Source organism: Thermobia domestica, chromosome 11, assembly GCF_964235325.1.
Source record: "Thermobia domestica chromosome 11, izTheDome1.hap1.1, whole genome shotgun sequence".
Classification (NCBI taxonomy): domain Eukaryota; kingdom Metazoa; phylum Arthropoda; class Insecta; order Zygentoma; family Lepismatidae; genus Thermobia; species Thermobia domestica.
This window is the reverse complement of record NC_137464.1, coordinates 86,435,905-86,452,301: the sequence shown is the minus strand read 5'-3', so window position 1 is coordinate 86,452,301 and position 16,397 is coordinate 86,435,905. Positions and strand designations below refer to the sequence as shown.

The 16,397-nt window shown below is 35.3% G+C and overlaps 1 protein-coding gene across 1 annotated transcript in view; it reads right to left on the bottom strand.

Moving 5' to 3' along the window:
• Positions 1-16,397, bottom strand: part of LOC145665201 (uncharacterized) — a 160,112-nt gene that overhangs the window by 127,967 nt on the left and 15,748 nt on the right. Inside the window, exon 4 of the mRNA XM_081732486.1 lies at positions 2,444-2,666. Within this exon, the coding sequence (XP_081588612.1) occupies positions 2,444-2,666 (223 nt within the window). The remainder of the gene's footprint in view (positions 1-2,443; positions 2,667-16,397) is intronic.

Genomic DNA, 16,397 nt, shown 5'->3' with positions numbered 1-16,397 from the left:
CGGAAAAAGAAAGTTTAACTTTCTTATGCAATGCAATGGAATGACACGTACCAAAGAAGCACACCCTTAAACTACAAATAACTCACTGATCAAAGTAACGTTTATTTTAAAAATAATAACTATGTAACAGTTTCGTCAATTAATTGAACATCAGACTGTGAAAACAAGAGGAAGTTGTATCTAAATATAACAGGATCGTAACGTATATGTCCCTCAACTGTACACATTAAACAAGTAAGTTTTGCTAACGTACTGAAAGTGGGTGCAGAGGCGGTTCGTGAGGGAAATCTCACCTAGAAAAAATAAAAATGTTACCGCTTCAAGGTTAGTAAGGTAAGTTACCTGAGTTTTATTCATGTACACAAGAAGTGGCACATTAATCTAGTTTTCTTTCCTTTTAATTTTCCCCGATGTGATTACCCTCACGAGCCGCGCCTATAGTAATCTTCCAAGCTATAAGGTTCCAATATTGCAACCGGAATGAGTAGAGCTATCACTTCCGGTTGCAATTACAGGATAAGGTCGGAGATGAAACGTTTTCTTGGAAAAGTCACATCGGCATACCTTACAGGTTGTGCTCTATTGGAACCAATATTATCACGTTTGTTCTATGGTGTTCAACGTTGCAACTGAAAAGGTTTCGTAGGCTTTCTACCTCTTCGCTATCTTTCATCGTTTTTGCTGTGCTATCCATCGACAGATAGACGGAAGCACATATAAATGTCCCATAAGACTTCCCATACTAATGCACAGTCAGGACCGGATCCAGGATTTTCTGAAGGGGGTGCACCAAATAACTGCCAGTACATTTGAATTAATTTTTTAAATGCCTTTAGGCGTCTGTGGTGTGAATGAGGAATTGCCCTAGAAATGCTAAGTGTCTGCTCTCGATGAATCCTTTTCCTTCAACCTTCAGAAAATTGACTGAAACTGTTGATTTTTGCAAAACTCTCTGCCAGCTTCTCACTTTAGGTAGTGTATGTAGGGCTATATTCACAATGAAGAGGGATGCACATGTGCACTCATGTCTAAAATGATTGTCGCATATCTATAACTGTCTTCTTGTAAGAATATAATTTGATAATGATTTTGCAGGTTACGTTTAATACTGACACTATGTGTATAATCTGGAAATGTATATTTGTGGTAAATTTCATAGGAAAAGAATTATAAATACCAAAATTAGAATGAGTAAAACAAAATGTTGCTATATGGATAATAACGTTTTATTTTCGTTTTATTGCTCTTATTTACTGCTCTTTTGACATAAAATTTGTCACATACATGTCTTTGTTGATTATACACATACTCACATTATAAGAAATACCGAACGAATTCGTTATCAAATTATATTCCTACAACAACATATTTATAGACACACGACAATAATTTTGGATATGAGTGTACCTTCGCGCACACACCCTAAATCCGGCCCTGCGCACAGTATACTTTGGAAGTCTAAACTGGTTCAATTATTTTTAAATGATAGAATCTTCTAGGACGCTAATCCTTCGGGTTCAAAGCTGGTCACGAATCTATCAGGGTTACGGGTAATACAGTATTGTCCACGAAACGAGAAATTTTGTTTTCGATATAAGAATCGAGACGAGGCGACACATTTTACTAGTTTCGTAGACAAAACTAGTTCACTCAAATCTTAGACCTCAAATACAGTGAACCTCAAATTGATAAAGTGATTTACGAACATGATGAAAAGCGTTTGTCAAGGTTCAACCCATTGGCACATACAAGAAATTAAAATGCGTTCAGTCAGTTTTTTTTAGTGGTTTTACATAAAAATGTAATTACTAATTTACTCTAATTTTATTTTCTAATGATTTAGGACTAATAGGGAAGTCTGTTGTAGCCATGTCATCTATTAATGAACAATTAAAGTAAATAGTGTTGTATCCAACATACGTACTAACATTTGAGTTAGACCGTAATAGGGAGAAACGGGACCGATGGATCTGAAATGGAAAATTTTGTCTTGAGGTGAAACGGAAAATTTCCATAAGTCTGCCTTTTGCTTTTTTACAACTATACGAAACGTTTCCATAACTCTGCGCTAATGGGTTAAACAAACCTAAGACTTTCAAATAATAAATATGGATTCTGAACTAACTTCTAGGTGAATTTCAGTAAAAAATCCTAACATAAATTTACGAAACGAGATAAAAAAAACAACTTTCTCGAGGTAAGAGACGAGACTTCTACGAGACGAACTCGTAGGCAATATTAATTGCAGGTCACGAATAAATATAGGTTATTGCCTACTTCCAGTTCACTTAATTTTTTTGTTGTTAGTAATTTCAAAATCGTTTAACTTCTATGTGAGATAGAAGAAATGCTTCTTATATAGTGCTTTCAGAATAAATATTTTGTTCTGACGATTAGCATTATTTAAGTAATGTTTACAAATTAAAGTAAAAACTAATTTTACCTTGGGTCTTCTTTCAGAATTGTTCTCAGAGCTCGTAGCAGCGACTCTTTTGTGATATCTTCAAATTCTAAAGTAAGACCTAAGCCCATATTTTCAACTTGCCGCATATTAAATCGTTGGTCTCCAAAATGCGGAATTCCTATTATGGGAACGCCATTGTATGCAGCTTCTTGTAAACCCAACAGTCCTCCGTGGGCAATAAATACTTTCACATTAGGATGACCTGCAATGAGTAGGAAAATAATTCGTACACTTTAAACGTACAACAGTTTTCAATATAATGCTATATAATTCTATTTATGTTGTAGAATAAAGAATAATATATTCAGTTCTCTGTAAATTAGCCTACACACAAAGAATAACAACGGGGTAAAAGAATTGGAATTATAAATGGTTCACCCAAACTAGTTATTACAATTTATCAGGTTCTCAGGACCAGTTGTTAAAATTCTCTCACAGTACTGGTAGTACTTACGAAAACAATCTCTAGGACTATTTTTGAGAATCTATCTATATAGGGTTGCCATATATCCGTATTTTGTACGGACTGTTTGTATTTTTGGGTTCGTGTCCGTGTTCGTATCGTACAAAGCATGAAATAGAAAAATGTCCGTATTTGACAGGTTTTGGAGCTGCCCGAAAATTCCCGAGTCGAGAATCGCTAAAATCTCTAAAATGATTAATAATAATAATAATAATAATAATAATAATAATGAAGGTTCTTTTTCTTCACGCCCATAAACAATACTAACTCATGTAATAATAAGAAGTTATTTCGAAAAACCATACAACAGTATAAATATTTATAATCATATACTAGTTTTTGTTTTTGATTTTTGATACAATGTTTGTTAGTTTTTTCTCTTTGTAAATTTGATACTCCTGGTGTGATAAAGGCACATACCGAAGTTCTAAATTAATGTAAAAGAATTGTTTTCATCATATCGCACATGACATAGAACAGTGACACAACTCAAAATTTTGCGTTTTTGAGTTATTGCCACTGCGAGGCGGGCAATACTTTACTCTACCTAGTAAAAAAAATTTCACACTTGTAACGTAATTTTTAGCATCTAGAGAGCAATATGTTCCATTTCCTGAACTTTGACTATTGTCCTGGGAGAATAGTGACAGAAGTTAGATGATCTTGTGTGGTTGAGTAGTTCTTCTCTGGTAAAGTGACATTTTTTAACATACAACAGTGCTTGTGCAGCATATGAGTATAGTAAAACGACACTTTTAGGTTTAGGACGTTATTCTCCGGAAAAAAAAAAAAAAGGTGAGTAGAAGCTGTACAAGGTAATTGAATGAACGCATGAAAACTTCCTTGACTTTAAGGATCTTTGTCAAAACTACGGAAATAATTTCTCTAAAACCTACGATGAACAGCAAATAAAATTTGCCAATATTAAGATAGCAAAAGTTGAGAAAGAAACACCGGACGGATTTTTTTTTTTTTTTATCAAAACTTCATACAAACAGGCGGATTACCAAAAAAATGTTGTCACGAAGGATACACGCAAGTCTCGGCAGCGAAGAATGTCGTGCGAACTGGGAAAAGCGTATCCAGATAAATTCAAAATATCGGATCCCAAAAAGTTCGATATAATGGAACTTCTTGCTTCCCAACACATTCCCCCAGCTTACAAAGATTTCTACACATCACTTTTCAATTAGTAGTTTCTATTGGACAGCTGATGTAAAGACATTGATATTTGGATCATTATTTTGAAGTTATACCATAATTAAAAGTAATTTTTTCTTGAAAAACTTCGAAAACTTCGATTTGTGTCACTTTTCCTCCTTGTCATCATTACACACTTTTACAAGATGTGTCATCAGAATAGTCACAACTTGCAAAAAATGACAATGATAAATAAAAAGAAAAGTGACACAAATCAAAATTCTCACCCCTGGGATGGCTGCATTTTGTGTACTAAACACCTATGGTTTTCAGTAACAATACTGTAACTATTTACAAAGTTAGAAGCAATTCATACACTATTTTCTTCGAAATACAATACTCATTGTAATACTAGAGTTTGTTTTTTTGCTCTCCTGAAAAAATACGTTTTTTGAGTTGTCTCACTGTTCTATGTCATGTGCGATATAACATATTTTAGTTACAGTTAATATAGTAGTTTGTTTTTTTTAATGTCTCATTTTTTCCATTCCATTGTTCTTTTGGTTAAATTTAATATACGTAATCTAATGGCATGATTTATTATATTTGCGTTAGTAGTAGGGGGAGACGTTGGCCCGAATTGACCTTGAACTCATTTTTGTGACGTCATAGGTCAAAGGTCAATGACCTTGGCCCGGGGTGAATGACCTAGGGGTACCTAGGACCACCCCCTCTAAATTTTGGCAGGGGTACCTTGGCCCACCCCCTAAATTTTGGCAGGGGTACATAGGACCACCCCCCTTAAATTTCGGAAATTGCCAAATCTAAAAATTGGGTATGGTAGCCTAGGACCATAGTATGTACCTCTATCAGTATTGGGTGTCTATGTCGTTCCCTTTCATGGGTAAAAAATTGCCAAAAATTCAAATTTCGGAGGTTTTTGACCTAATTTATCCCCTTTGATGAGGTGTTATTACCCTATATAGTTATATGGGCGTATACAGGGGTCCATTCCCTTTCATAAGATATGGGTATATTAATGCACCCCTTTAAAATTTTGGGAAGGGTACTTTGGCCCACCCCTTCAATTTTGGAAATTGACCAATTTCAACATTGGGTATTATAGTATAGGACCCTAATATGTATTATAATAAATTTGGGTGGTCAACCTCGTTCCCTTTTAGGGGTACAAAATTGCCAAAACTATAAACGTAAGCAATACGTTGTACCACGTGTTTGCTTTTTGGTCGTTTTTATCCCCCTTTGATGAGGTCCTATTACCTTATATAGTTATATGGTCATGTATAGGGATCCATTACCTATCATAAGACATGGATATATTGGTGCACCAAGGGAGGAGTACCTTGGCCCACCCCTTAAATTTTGGAAATTGCCCAATTTAAACATTTGGTATTATAGTACCGGACCCTAACATGTATTATGATAAATTTGGGTAGTTCACCTCGTTCCCTTTTAGGGGTACAAAATTGCCAAAACTATAAACGTAAGCAATACGTTGTACCACGTGTTTGGTTTTCGACCTAATTTATCTCCTTGGATGAGGTCCTATTACCTTATATGATTATATGGTCATGTATAGGGGTCCATTACCTATCATAAGACATAGGTACATTTGTGCACCCCGGGAGGGGTACCTTGGCCCACCCCTTTAATTTTGGAAATTGCCCAATTTAAACATTTGGTATTATAGTATAGAACACTAATATAGATCACTATAAATTTGGGTGGTCCACCTCGTTCCCTTTTAGGGGTACAAAATTGCCAAAATTTTAGTACAACCAAGTGTTTGGTATTTGGTACATTTTATCCCCCTTTGATGAGGTTCTATTACCTTATATGGTTATATGGTCATGTATAGGGGTTCATTATCTATCATAAGACATAGGTACATTGGTGCACCCCGGGAGGGGGTACCTTGGCCCACCCCTTAAATTTTGGAAATTGCCCAATTTAAACATTTGGTATTATAGTACAGGTCCTCAATATGTATCATGATAAATTTGGATGGTCTACATCGTTCCCTTTTAGGGGTACAAAAATTGCCAAAATATAAACGTTGTACCACGTGTTTGTTTTTTTTGGTCCATTTTATCCCCTTTGATGAGATCCTATGATTACAAGGGGTCCATATCCTATCATAAGACATGGGTATATTGTTGCACCCTTCTTAAATTTTGGCAATGGGGGTCCACTGAAATTGTACAATTTAAGCATAGTATAGGACCTCAATATGTTTCGGTGGTCCTATTGTCAAATTTTTAAGTACAACCACGTGTTCGGTTACTGACTCAATTTATCCTATTTGATAAGGTATGGACGGTATCTCCTTTCAATTTGGTAGTACTCTTCGGGTGTAGTACGGTCACGTGATCAATGATTTGGTTTTGATGCGCGACGAGGTCCCTGGTCAATGTTTTCTAGGAAAGATTCTTGGCATTTAAAACTTTTTTTTTCAACTTTTCAAACTAAAAAAAATGAAAACAAAAATTGAAACGAAAAAATTTCGAAACAAAAATGTTCAAACAAAAAATTTTAAACAAAAAATTCGAACATTTTTTAAACTTAAATTTCAAACAAAGTTTTTTAGTTTGAAACAAAAAAAATTTTAAACAAAAAAAATTGGAAACGAAAAATTTCAAAACAAAAATTTAGAACAAAAAAATTTAAACAAAAAATTTTGCAACAAAAAAATTAAAAATTTTCAAACGAAAAAAATTTCAAACAAAATTTTGAAAACAAAAATTTCAAAACAAAAATTTTCAACAAAAAAAATTGAAACGAAACATTTTCAAACAAAAAATTTTGAAAGAATAAATTTACAAACAAAAAAATTTCAAACAAAAATTTGAAAAAAATTTGAAAAAAAATTTTCAACAAAATTTTTGAAACAAAAATTTCAAAACAAATTTGAAACGAAAAATTTTCAAATAGAATTTAAATCAAACAGTGATCAGCTTTCACGGTTAACCGTTAAACTTTATCCGGTTTTTAACTATTCGATTAACAAATAAACGGTTTTCAACTATTCGATTAACAAATAAACGGTTTTCAACTACTCGATAAACAGATGAACTGTTTCTTTCCTTTTCACACCAGTGAGTGCAAGAATTTACAAACTAAAACAAAAAAATTTGTACTCGCTTTAAATACGCATCATTTTTGAAACAAGGTGTTAGTGTTCATCATGGATACACAGTGGAAACATCCATTTACCTGTATTCTCGCAGGGCCTAGTGGGTGTGGAAAAACGTATTTTGTGAAGCGATTACTGTCACATCTCCCAACCATGATCAATGCAAAATTTCGTAAGATATACTGGTATTATGCAGAATGGCAAGACGTGTATGCAACAATGCCGGTTCCAGTAGAATTTCACGAAGGACTTCCACGAATGAAAGATTTTCAGCCTCAAGATGGACCACATTTGATTATTATTGATGACCATATGCGAGAAGTGAATAGTGATATTGTTGATATGTTCACAAAAGGATCACATCATCGAAATATTAGTGTGATTTTTATAACACAAAATGTATTTCATCAAAGTAAAGCAAATAGAAATATGAGTTTAAATTGTTCGTATTTGGTGTTGTTTAAAAATCCACGTGACAAGTCACAAATCAAGCATATGAGTTATCAAATCATGCCTGAGCATCCACTGTTTCTACAAGAAAGTTATGCAGACGCAACAAGAAATCCACATGGCTATTTACTGATGGATCTTAAACAAGATACACCCGATGAAATGCGATTTCGTACAAATATTTTTCCCGACGATTTGCATCATTATGTTTACGTACCAACAAAACATGTTTAAATTATTGTGCATGCGAAAAGAATGACTTAGTCTGTCACGATGTCTCCTACAGTGAAACACGCTGATCTGCTACGTGCTCTGCACAAAGCTAAACCAAGATTGCGTAAAGCTATCATTGCCAATGCAGACGCTTCATTAATTCATAGTATTTGTGAATGTTGTTATAATGTCTTAAAAGGCAATGTTCCACTGACAAGTGCACAGAAGTCAAGATTAAAGCGTTACAAGAACACGCTCCGCTATCTCGTAGACAATACAAAATCATTGGATAAAAAGAAGAAACATTTAGCCGTACAACAAGGAGGATTCTTACCTGCATTACTTGCACCTATTGTAGGAAGTGTGTTATCCAGTATTTTGTTTAAACAATAAACATCATGGAACATAGCAAGAAGATGGTTTTAGTGCCACCAGAAATGCTTCAACGAATGCATGCATCATCATCCCGTGTGAGTGAAAATCGAGAATCTAATCTCGATCGTGAAATGCAATCTATATTGAATACATCGTATCCAAGTGATGAAGAAAAATGGAATCAGTACAATAGAATATTACAGAAATATCTTTATGTGATACGTAAACAAGAAGAACCAATGCCACTTACAATTACATCAATGAAACCTGATGGTGACGTTCCGAATGTTGACGATAGCACGAAACAAGAAATTTTAGCCGCAATACCACAAATGTATCGTAAGAAAGCCGAACTACTATTCCGTCGTTTAAAACAAGATGACGCAATTACGTGGGATCATAAAGGAACAGTGTACATCAACGATAATAAACTACATGGATCCAATATTGTAGATTTAATGTGTGATGTGACTCGACCGAGGAAACATTCTAATCCTCAAGGCTGGGAATTGTTTTGCAACTACCTTGCATCGTCAAACACACCTCAAGAATTGATTGGTAATCCACGGAGATTAAACTATATTGTCAAGCATAATAGTACATCAGCATCTGAAGGATCTGCACCACCAAAACCGGCACCTGAATTATTTTCTTCCGGAGAAGAAGAAGAAGAAGATGATGATGATGATGATGTTTTAGAAGTCCGACCAAAACGAAAACGTATCATTCCACAATGGTCAACGTACAAACCATGAACAAAAAGTTGAAATCCATTTATTACAATCCAGCACATCCTGCATCGTTTTCTACTGAAAAAAAAAATTATGGCAAGCCACAGGAAAATCTATACCTCTAGCCAAAATAAAACTTTGGTTAAACAAACAACCTACCTACACGTTACATCGTCCTGTACGTCGTCGTTTCCGTAGAGATTTTTATCTTGTCAACAATATTGATGATCAATGGGAATGTGATTTAAATGATTTACAATCACTTCAAAACTATAATGACAATTACCGCTATATTCTTACAGTGATTGATGTGTTTAGTCGGTACGGATGGGCTGTACCACTAAAATCAAAAAGTGCCGAGGATATAGTGAATGCATTTGAAATGATTTTCCAGGAGAGGAAACCAATTGTACTACGTAGTGATCAAGGAACTGAATTTACCAACAAGACAGTACAAAAGTTTCTCAGGAAACACAACGTGCAACATGTTACAACAAAGGATCCAGATATTAAAGCCAGCATCGCAGAAAGATTTAATCAGACATTGAAACATCGTATGTGGAAATACTTTACCAAATATCAAACATACAATTACATCAAAGTATTGCCTTTACTTGTAAAAGCATACAATGAAAGTCGGCATTCCAGTATTAAAATGGCACCTGCAAACGTTTCTCAGGACAATTTACTGGAGGTGTGGCATAACTTATACGACAAAAAGCTACAACGTTCAAAACAAGATACGGATTTGTCTGTTGGTGATACTGTTCGTATAAGTAAAACAAAACGTATCTTTGACAAGGGTTACCTCGAGAACTGGACTTGGGAAATATTCAGAGTAAAAGCCATTGTACCAAGAAACCCACCAGTGTATCGACTAGAGGATTTAAATCATCAACTTATCGATGGTGTTTTCTACAGAGAAGAATTACAACCAGTGCCGCTTCCTTCGACGTTCCTCATCGATAAAATATTACGTACAAGAACAAATGGTCGCAGAAAGGAGTATCTCGTCCAGTGGAAAGGATATCCTTCCTCATTCAATTCGTGGATCCCTGCAACTTCATTGAAGAAGAAGAAGAATGGAACCTGATCAAGATTTTTACGTTACACTTCCCAGTAATAGTTCCATGGATTATTTTCCAGAAAATACATTGACTTCATATATTACGAAATTACAACGACGTGTAGAGTTTCGCCAGAAATGGGATGTGGCAATTGTAGAGATTCATTATCCACATTCTTTGCTGAACATTAACAGTGAAAACAATAAAATATATTACAAATCATCAAGTAGTAATGATCAAGAACCGTGGAAGGTTGTAACGATCCCTGTACGCTATTATAACAATATACGGGATCTTATTCATGCAATTAATATACATCATAAAGAAACCAATTTATTTATATCTCATGACGCAACTAATAATATATGCCTCATAAGACATCCCAAAAAGGAAATCCATACTTCTGTACAAATCTCACCAAGTGTTAGTTTAATGCTTGGATTTGAACCGAAAAGTGATTTAAAAGATATGGAAAAGGGACAATATACACCGGATGTACGATTAGGCTTACCATCACAAATGTACGTCTATTGTGACATTATTGAATCTGTCATTGTTGGAGATACAATGGTACCCTTGCTACGAATTGTCAACATGGATCCTGTGAATCATACTTTTGGAAGTCATGCAGTACAAATCTTTAATCCTGCACATTATGTTCCGGTGGAAAAAATGAATTTTGAGCAAATACAAATCGATATAAGGGATAGCACAGGTCATCGTATGCCATTCACCTTTGGAACGGTGTCTACAAAACTACATTTCCGTCGTCGTCGTCATGACTGATCCGTATTTGCAATACTACCAAAAACAAGCGTTGTCCGGTATCGGCAACGTCTATGTGGGAAGTCCCTATCAAGCAGGACATGGCATTGGAAGTTTCCTTGGTGGCTTATTTCGTTCAGTGTTACCACTTGTGAAGCAAGGAGCTAAAACTGTGGGAAAAGAATTATTAAAATCAGGTGCCAATATGATTAATGATGTTGTGATCTCGAATCAACCGCTGGAAGAATCGTTTCATCAACGGATGCAAGAGGCAAAATCAATTTTACAAGAAAAAGCTAAAAATAAGTTGAAAACTATGCTGGGAAGTGGATATCATAAACGAAAATGGGATGACTGCTCTCAGTTTGAGGTTGACCTTCCAACGATCAACAACACCATCAATCCTACAAAGAGACGTAAATTATCACATAAGAAGAAGAAGAGATCATTGGCATCGTCACCAGATATTTTTGATTAATTCAACGATGGCTTTCTTACATCATCAATCCTGTGAATGTGTAAAAAGTGAATTGGACATTTTTTCAACGTTGCCCACGCAAACCAGTGTTCTGGACAATCGTATTATAGGCTACAAACCAATTAGTTCAATAGCTGAAAATTCACCAATAGAATTTGTAGTGAGTGGTAGCAGTGATGAATATATTGATTTACCACAAACCTTATTATACATCCAAGCACAAATTGTGAAGCCAGATGGTTCCTCCTTCACCAATACGGATAAAGCAATTGCACCTGTCAATGATTTTCTAAATGCTATGTTTAGTGAAGTACAAATCTACTTGAACAATAAACTGATTTCATTTCCGTCACATAATCATCCATATCGTTCGTACATGGAAAAACTGCTCAATTATAGTGATGGAGCTAAAAATACACATTTACAAACAGCAATGTGGTTTCAAGATACGGCTGGTCATATGAACGCAACCACAAGTGAGAACAAAGGATTTCAACAACGCTATGAACTGACAAAACAAAGTATGAAATTCGATATGATTGGACATCTTCATTGTGACATTTTTAATCAAGATAAATTTTTAATTCATGGAGTGGAATTACGTGTGAAACTTATTCCTGCAAAACCAAACTTTTGTCTCATGGCCGGTGAAAGTGGTGTCAGTGCAAAAATCAATATTCTAGATGCATCGTTGCAGGTGAAAAAAGTCAACATTAGCCCTAGTGTCAAATTGGCACACAATAAAATTTTACAATCTACACCGGTAAAGTATCCTTTGACAAGGGTTCAAATGAAATCATTTACCATCCCGAAGGATATACAATCCAAAACTATTGATAACCTGTTTATGGGAACATTGCCAAATCGTATTATTGTAGGATTTACATCGAATGAAGCATCCAGTGGAACTATTACCACCAATCCATTTGAATTTCAACATCTAAACATTAATTTCTTTACATTGTACGTGGATGGAAAAGCTGTACCTTCAAAACCGTTGCAACCCAACTTTGAAGAAAATCTCTACATTTCATCGTACCACACATTGTTCTCAGGTTCTGGCATACATTTTACCAATACTGGAAATACAATTTCAAGAGCCGACTACAAGAATGGATATACACTGTTTGTATTTGACCTAACTCCCGATTCTTCTGCTGGAGATTGTCACTATTGGAATTTACAACGACATGGCGCCATCCGATTGGAAGTTCATTTCCAAGAGAAATTAGCAGCACCTGCAAACTGTATTGTGTATGGAGAGTTTTCCTCACTCCTAGAGATCGACCACCAGAGCAACATTATCCTGGACTTTTAAATTACAAGGTACGTATACGTTATGTATCATTTCCATTCACGATGTTGAATACATTACAATTAGCTAGTGCTTTACACGGTAGTCCATTGTTCAGAAATCATTTTACCGGGGTATTTGCAAGCGATGAGTTACCCTCACGGATTTCTCTTCCTCTGGCAATGATTGTAAATACAGATCCATCTACAAAACTAGGAAGTCATTGGATTGCAATTTATATTGATCATCGCGGTGTTGGAGAATATTTTGACAGCTATGGCCTTCCTCCTTATGTACCACAACATGTTGCATTCTTAAAACTTCATTGTATGTACTATAAATATAATAATAGCCAAATGCAAAGTCTTGGTTCATCCGTAGGTGGCTATTATGCTTATTTTTATTTGTGCTGTAAAGCCCAAGGAAAATCTCTGCGTGAAATTCAATATTTGTTCACAACAGTACCCACGGTTAATGATCGTAGACTGCTGCAATATACCTTCCAGGTAATTTTATCATATTTATCATTGTAAGTGTATTGTTTAATCATCATCTATTTCTATACTAATCATCTTTTTCCTCGTTCTTTTTACAGAATTCACAATACGAAGCTTTGCAAACGGGTGCTATGCTGCAAAACATGGAAACAAATCATTACAATCAAGAAGAGGAGGCAGTCTAATGAAGAAACCCAGCTCAATATACAAACATTGTCAATAAGAAAGAAAAAGAAGAAACCAGAAAAATGAATAAAATACAATTTATACTTATTTATGTGTTTTTATTGTCCATTCCATATACAACGTTATCAGATTCTCCTAAAGAACTGTGCGATATAAGACGAGAACCCTGGACAAAGTTTCCACCTAATTCCTAGAGAACATTGACCAGGGACCTCGTCGCGCATCAAAACCAAATCATTGATCACGTGACCGTACTACACCCGAAGGGTACTACCAAATTGAAAGGAGATACCGTCCATACCTTATCAAATAGGATAAATTGAGTCAGTAACCGAACACGTGGTTGTACTTAAAAATTTGACAATAGGACCACCGAAACATATTGAGGTCCTATACTATGCTTAAATTGTACAATTTCAGTGGACCCCCATTGCCAAAATTTAAGAAGGGTGCAACAATATACCCATGTCTTATGATAGGATATGGACCCCTTGTAATCATAGGATCTCATCAAAGGGGATAAAATGGACCAAAAAAAACAAACACGTGGTACAACGTTTATATTTTGGCAATTTTTGTACCCCTAAAAGGGAACGATGTAGACCATCCAAATTTATCATGATACATATTGAGGACCTGTACTATAATACAAAATGTTTAAATTGGGCAATTTCCAAAATTTAAGGGGTGGGCCAAGGTACCCCCTCCCGGGGTGCACCAATGTACCTATGTCTTATGATAGATAATGAACCCCTATACATGACCATATAACCATATAAGGTAATAGAACCTCATCAAAGGGGGATAAAATGTACCAAATACCAAACACTTGGTTGTACTAAAATTTTGGCAATTTTGTACCCCTAAAAGGGAACGAGGTGGACCACCCAAATTTATAGTGATCTATATTAGTGTTCTATACTATAATACCAAATGTTTAAATTGGGCAATTTCCAAAATTAAAGGGGTGGGCCAAGGTACCCCTCCCGGGGTGCACAAATGTACCTATGTCTTATGATAGGTAATGGACCCCTATACATGACCATATAATCATATAAGGTAATAGGACCTCATCCAAGGAGATAAATTAGGTCGAAAACCAAACACGTGGTACAACGTATTGCTTACGTTTATAGTTTTGGCAATTTTGTACCCCTAGAAGGGAATGAGGTGGACCACCCAAATTTATCATAATACATATTAGGGTCCTATACTATAATACCCAATGTTGAAATTGGTCAATTTCCAAAATTGAAGGGGTGGGCCAAAGTACCCCTCCCAAATTTTTAAAGGAGTGCATTAATATACCCATATCTTATGAAAGGGAATGGACCCCTGTATACGCCCATATAACTATATAGGGTAATAACACCTCATCAAAGGGGATAAATTAGGTCAAAAACCTCCGAAATTTGAATTTTTGGCAATTTTTTACCCATGAAAGGGAACGACATAGACACCCAATACTGATAGAGGTACATACTATGGTCCTAGGCTACCATACCCAATTTTTAGATTTGGCAATTTCCGAAATTTAAGGGGGGTGGTCCTATGTACCCCTGCCAAAATTTAGGGGGTGGGCCAAGGTACCCCTGCCAAAATTTAGAGGGGGTGGTCCTAGGTACCCCTAGGTCATTCACCCCGGGCCAAGGTCATTGACCTTTGACCTATGACGTCACAAAAATGAGTTCAAGGTCAATTCGGGCCAACGTCTCCCCCTACTACTGCGTTAATAAAAAAAATACAACATGTTAGTTTCCAATAGTGTTTTAAGTATATTACAGTAAACAACTGTGTGATAACTTAGAAAGGTGATCGTTTGGTAAGAAATTTTACTATATTTATTCCGTATTTGGTTACCGTATCTTTGATGGGTACATTTAAGGCTTGTCCGTATTATGGATCAAAAAGTTATGGCAACCCTATATATATATATATATACGGACTTCAGTTCTGTAACATATTTTATTTTCTTGTCAGAAACATAAATTCGGCATTGCGCTTGGGTTCCTTTGATATGGAATGGGGTTCTCTTAACGTAGAGATTAAGACTGAAGACGGTAATCTAAACATAAACTAGCCTAATGGTTTCTTCTTTAATTCTAAGCCTATCTAAATACTTGGTAAGTTTTTCCAATATGTCAATATAAGAATTATCATGACTTATTCGTCGTCGTCCTGTTACTAGCATCATTGAAATAAATACAAATTAAGAATATGCAAATACATAATAGTATAATATGAACACTAAGTCAAAGAAGTAATTGTGAAATGACTTGACTCTAACTAACATACTCTATGCCCTGTGGAACCCAGAAGTACAATGCCGTATTCAATAGCTCTCCATTGACTTCTGTTCTTACCAAACTGGATTCAGTTTCAATTTTGTGTTTCTATTTCTGTGAGATCCATCTTAATATACTTGTATCTAAAAATTTGTTTTAAAATGTAAAGTATGATTATACAATGTCGACAAGTTTCATCTATGTGCTGAGATTACTTGCTTTAAAAAATAGACATTCTCATTACATAAAGCTACGTAAACAAGATTCCTCTCCATCGACAAATTATATTTTGTTTCAGAACCCAGATTTCTGAGCAAACATTTGAGTCGCCCATGCCCAAAAGTCATGATAAGGTTTTCCTTATAGTAACATCTTTAGCAAAATCCTAACATAAAACCTTATAAAAAATTCCAAACTGGTGCACAGTGACAGGTAGCCAAAAGGTAAAAGCTGATATGTCACTTAGGCAAAAATCATATAGGTACACTTCATTTTTTTTCCCGAGGGACGTCATTCCTCATTCGAGACGGATTTAAGACCATAGCTGCAGGTAACTCCCAAAAGTATGTATAAATAAATAAATACTTCTTATCTATACCACTTATGCCTTATAATATATATTGATAATAGTTTACGATGATTATATTTGTGATGTAACAAAAGGCCAGATTTAAATTTTTTTCATTGTTGTGCCTGTACTATCTCGCAGCACCAATAATGTTTGCATTTAATGCTTAGCCACTCAAAATTAATTTAAATAGAAGTGAACTAAACGTTCGAAGCCTATGATGACGGCATCCGAGGCCGAAAGAAAGAAGGAACTCTACATTTAGTG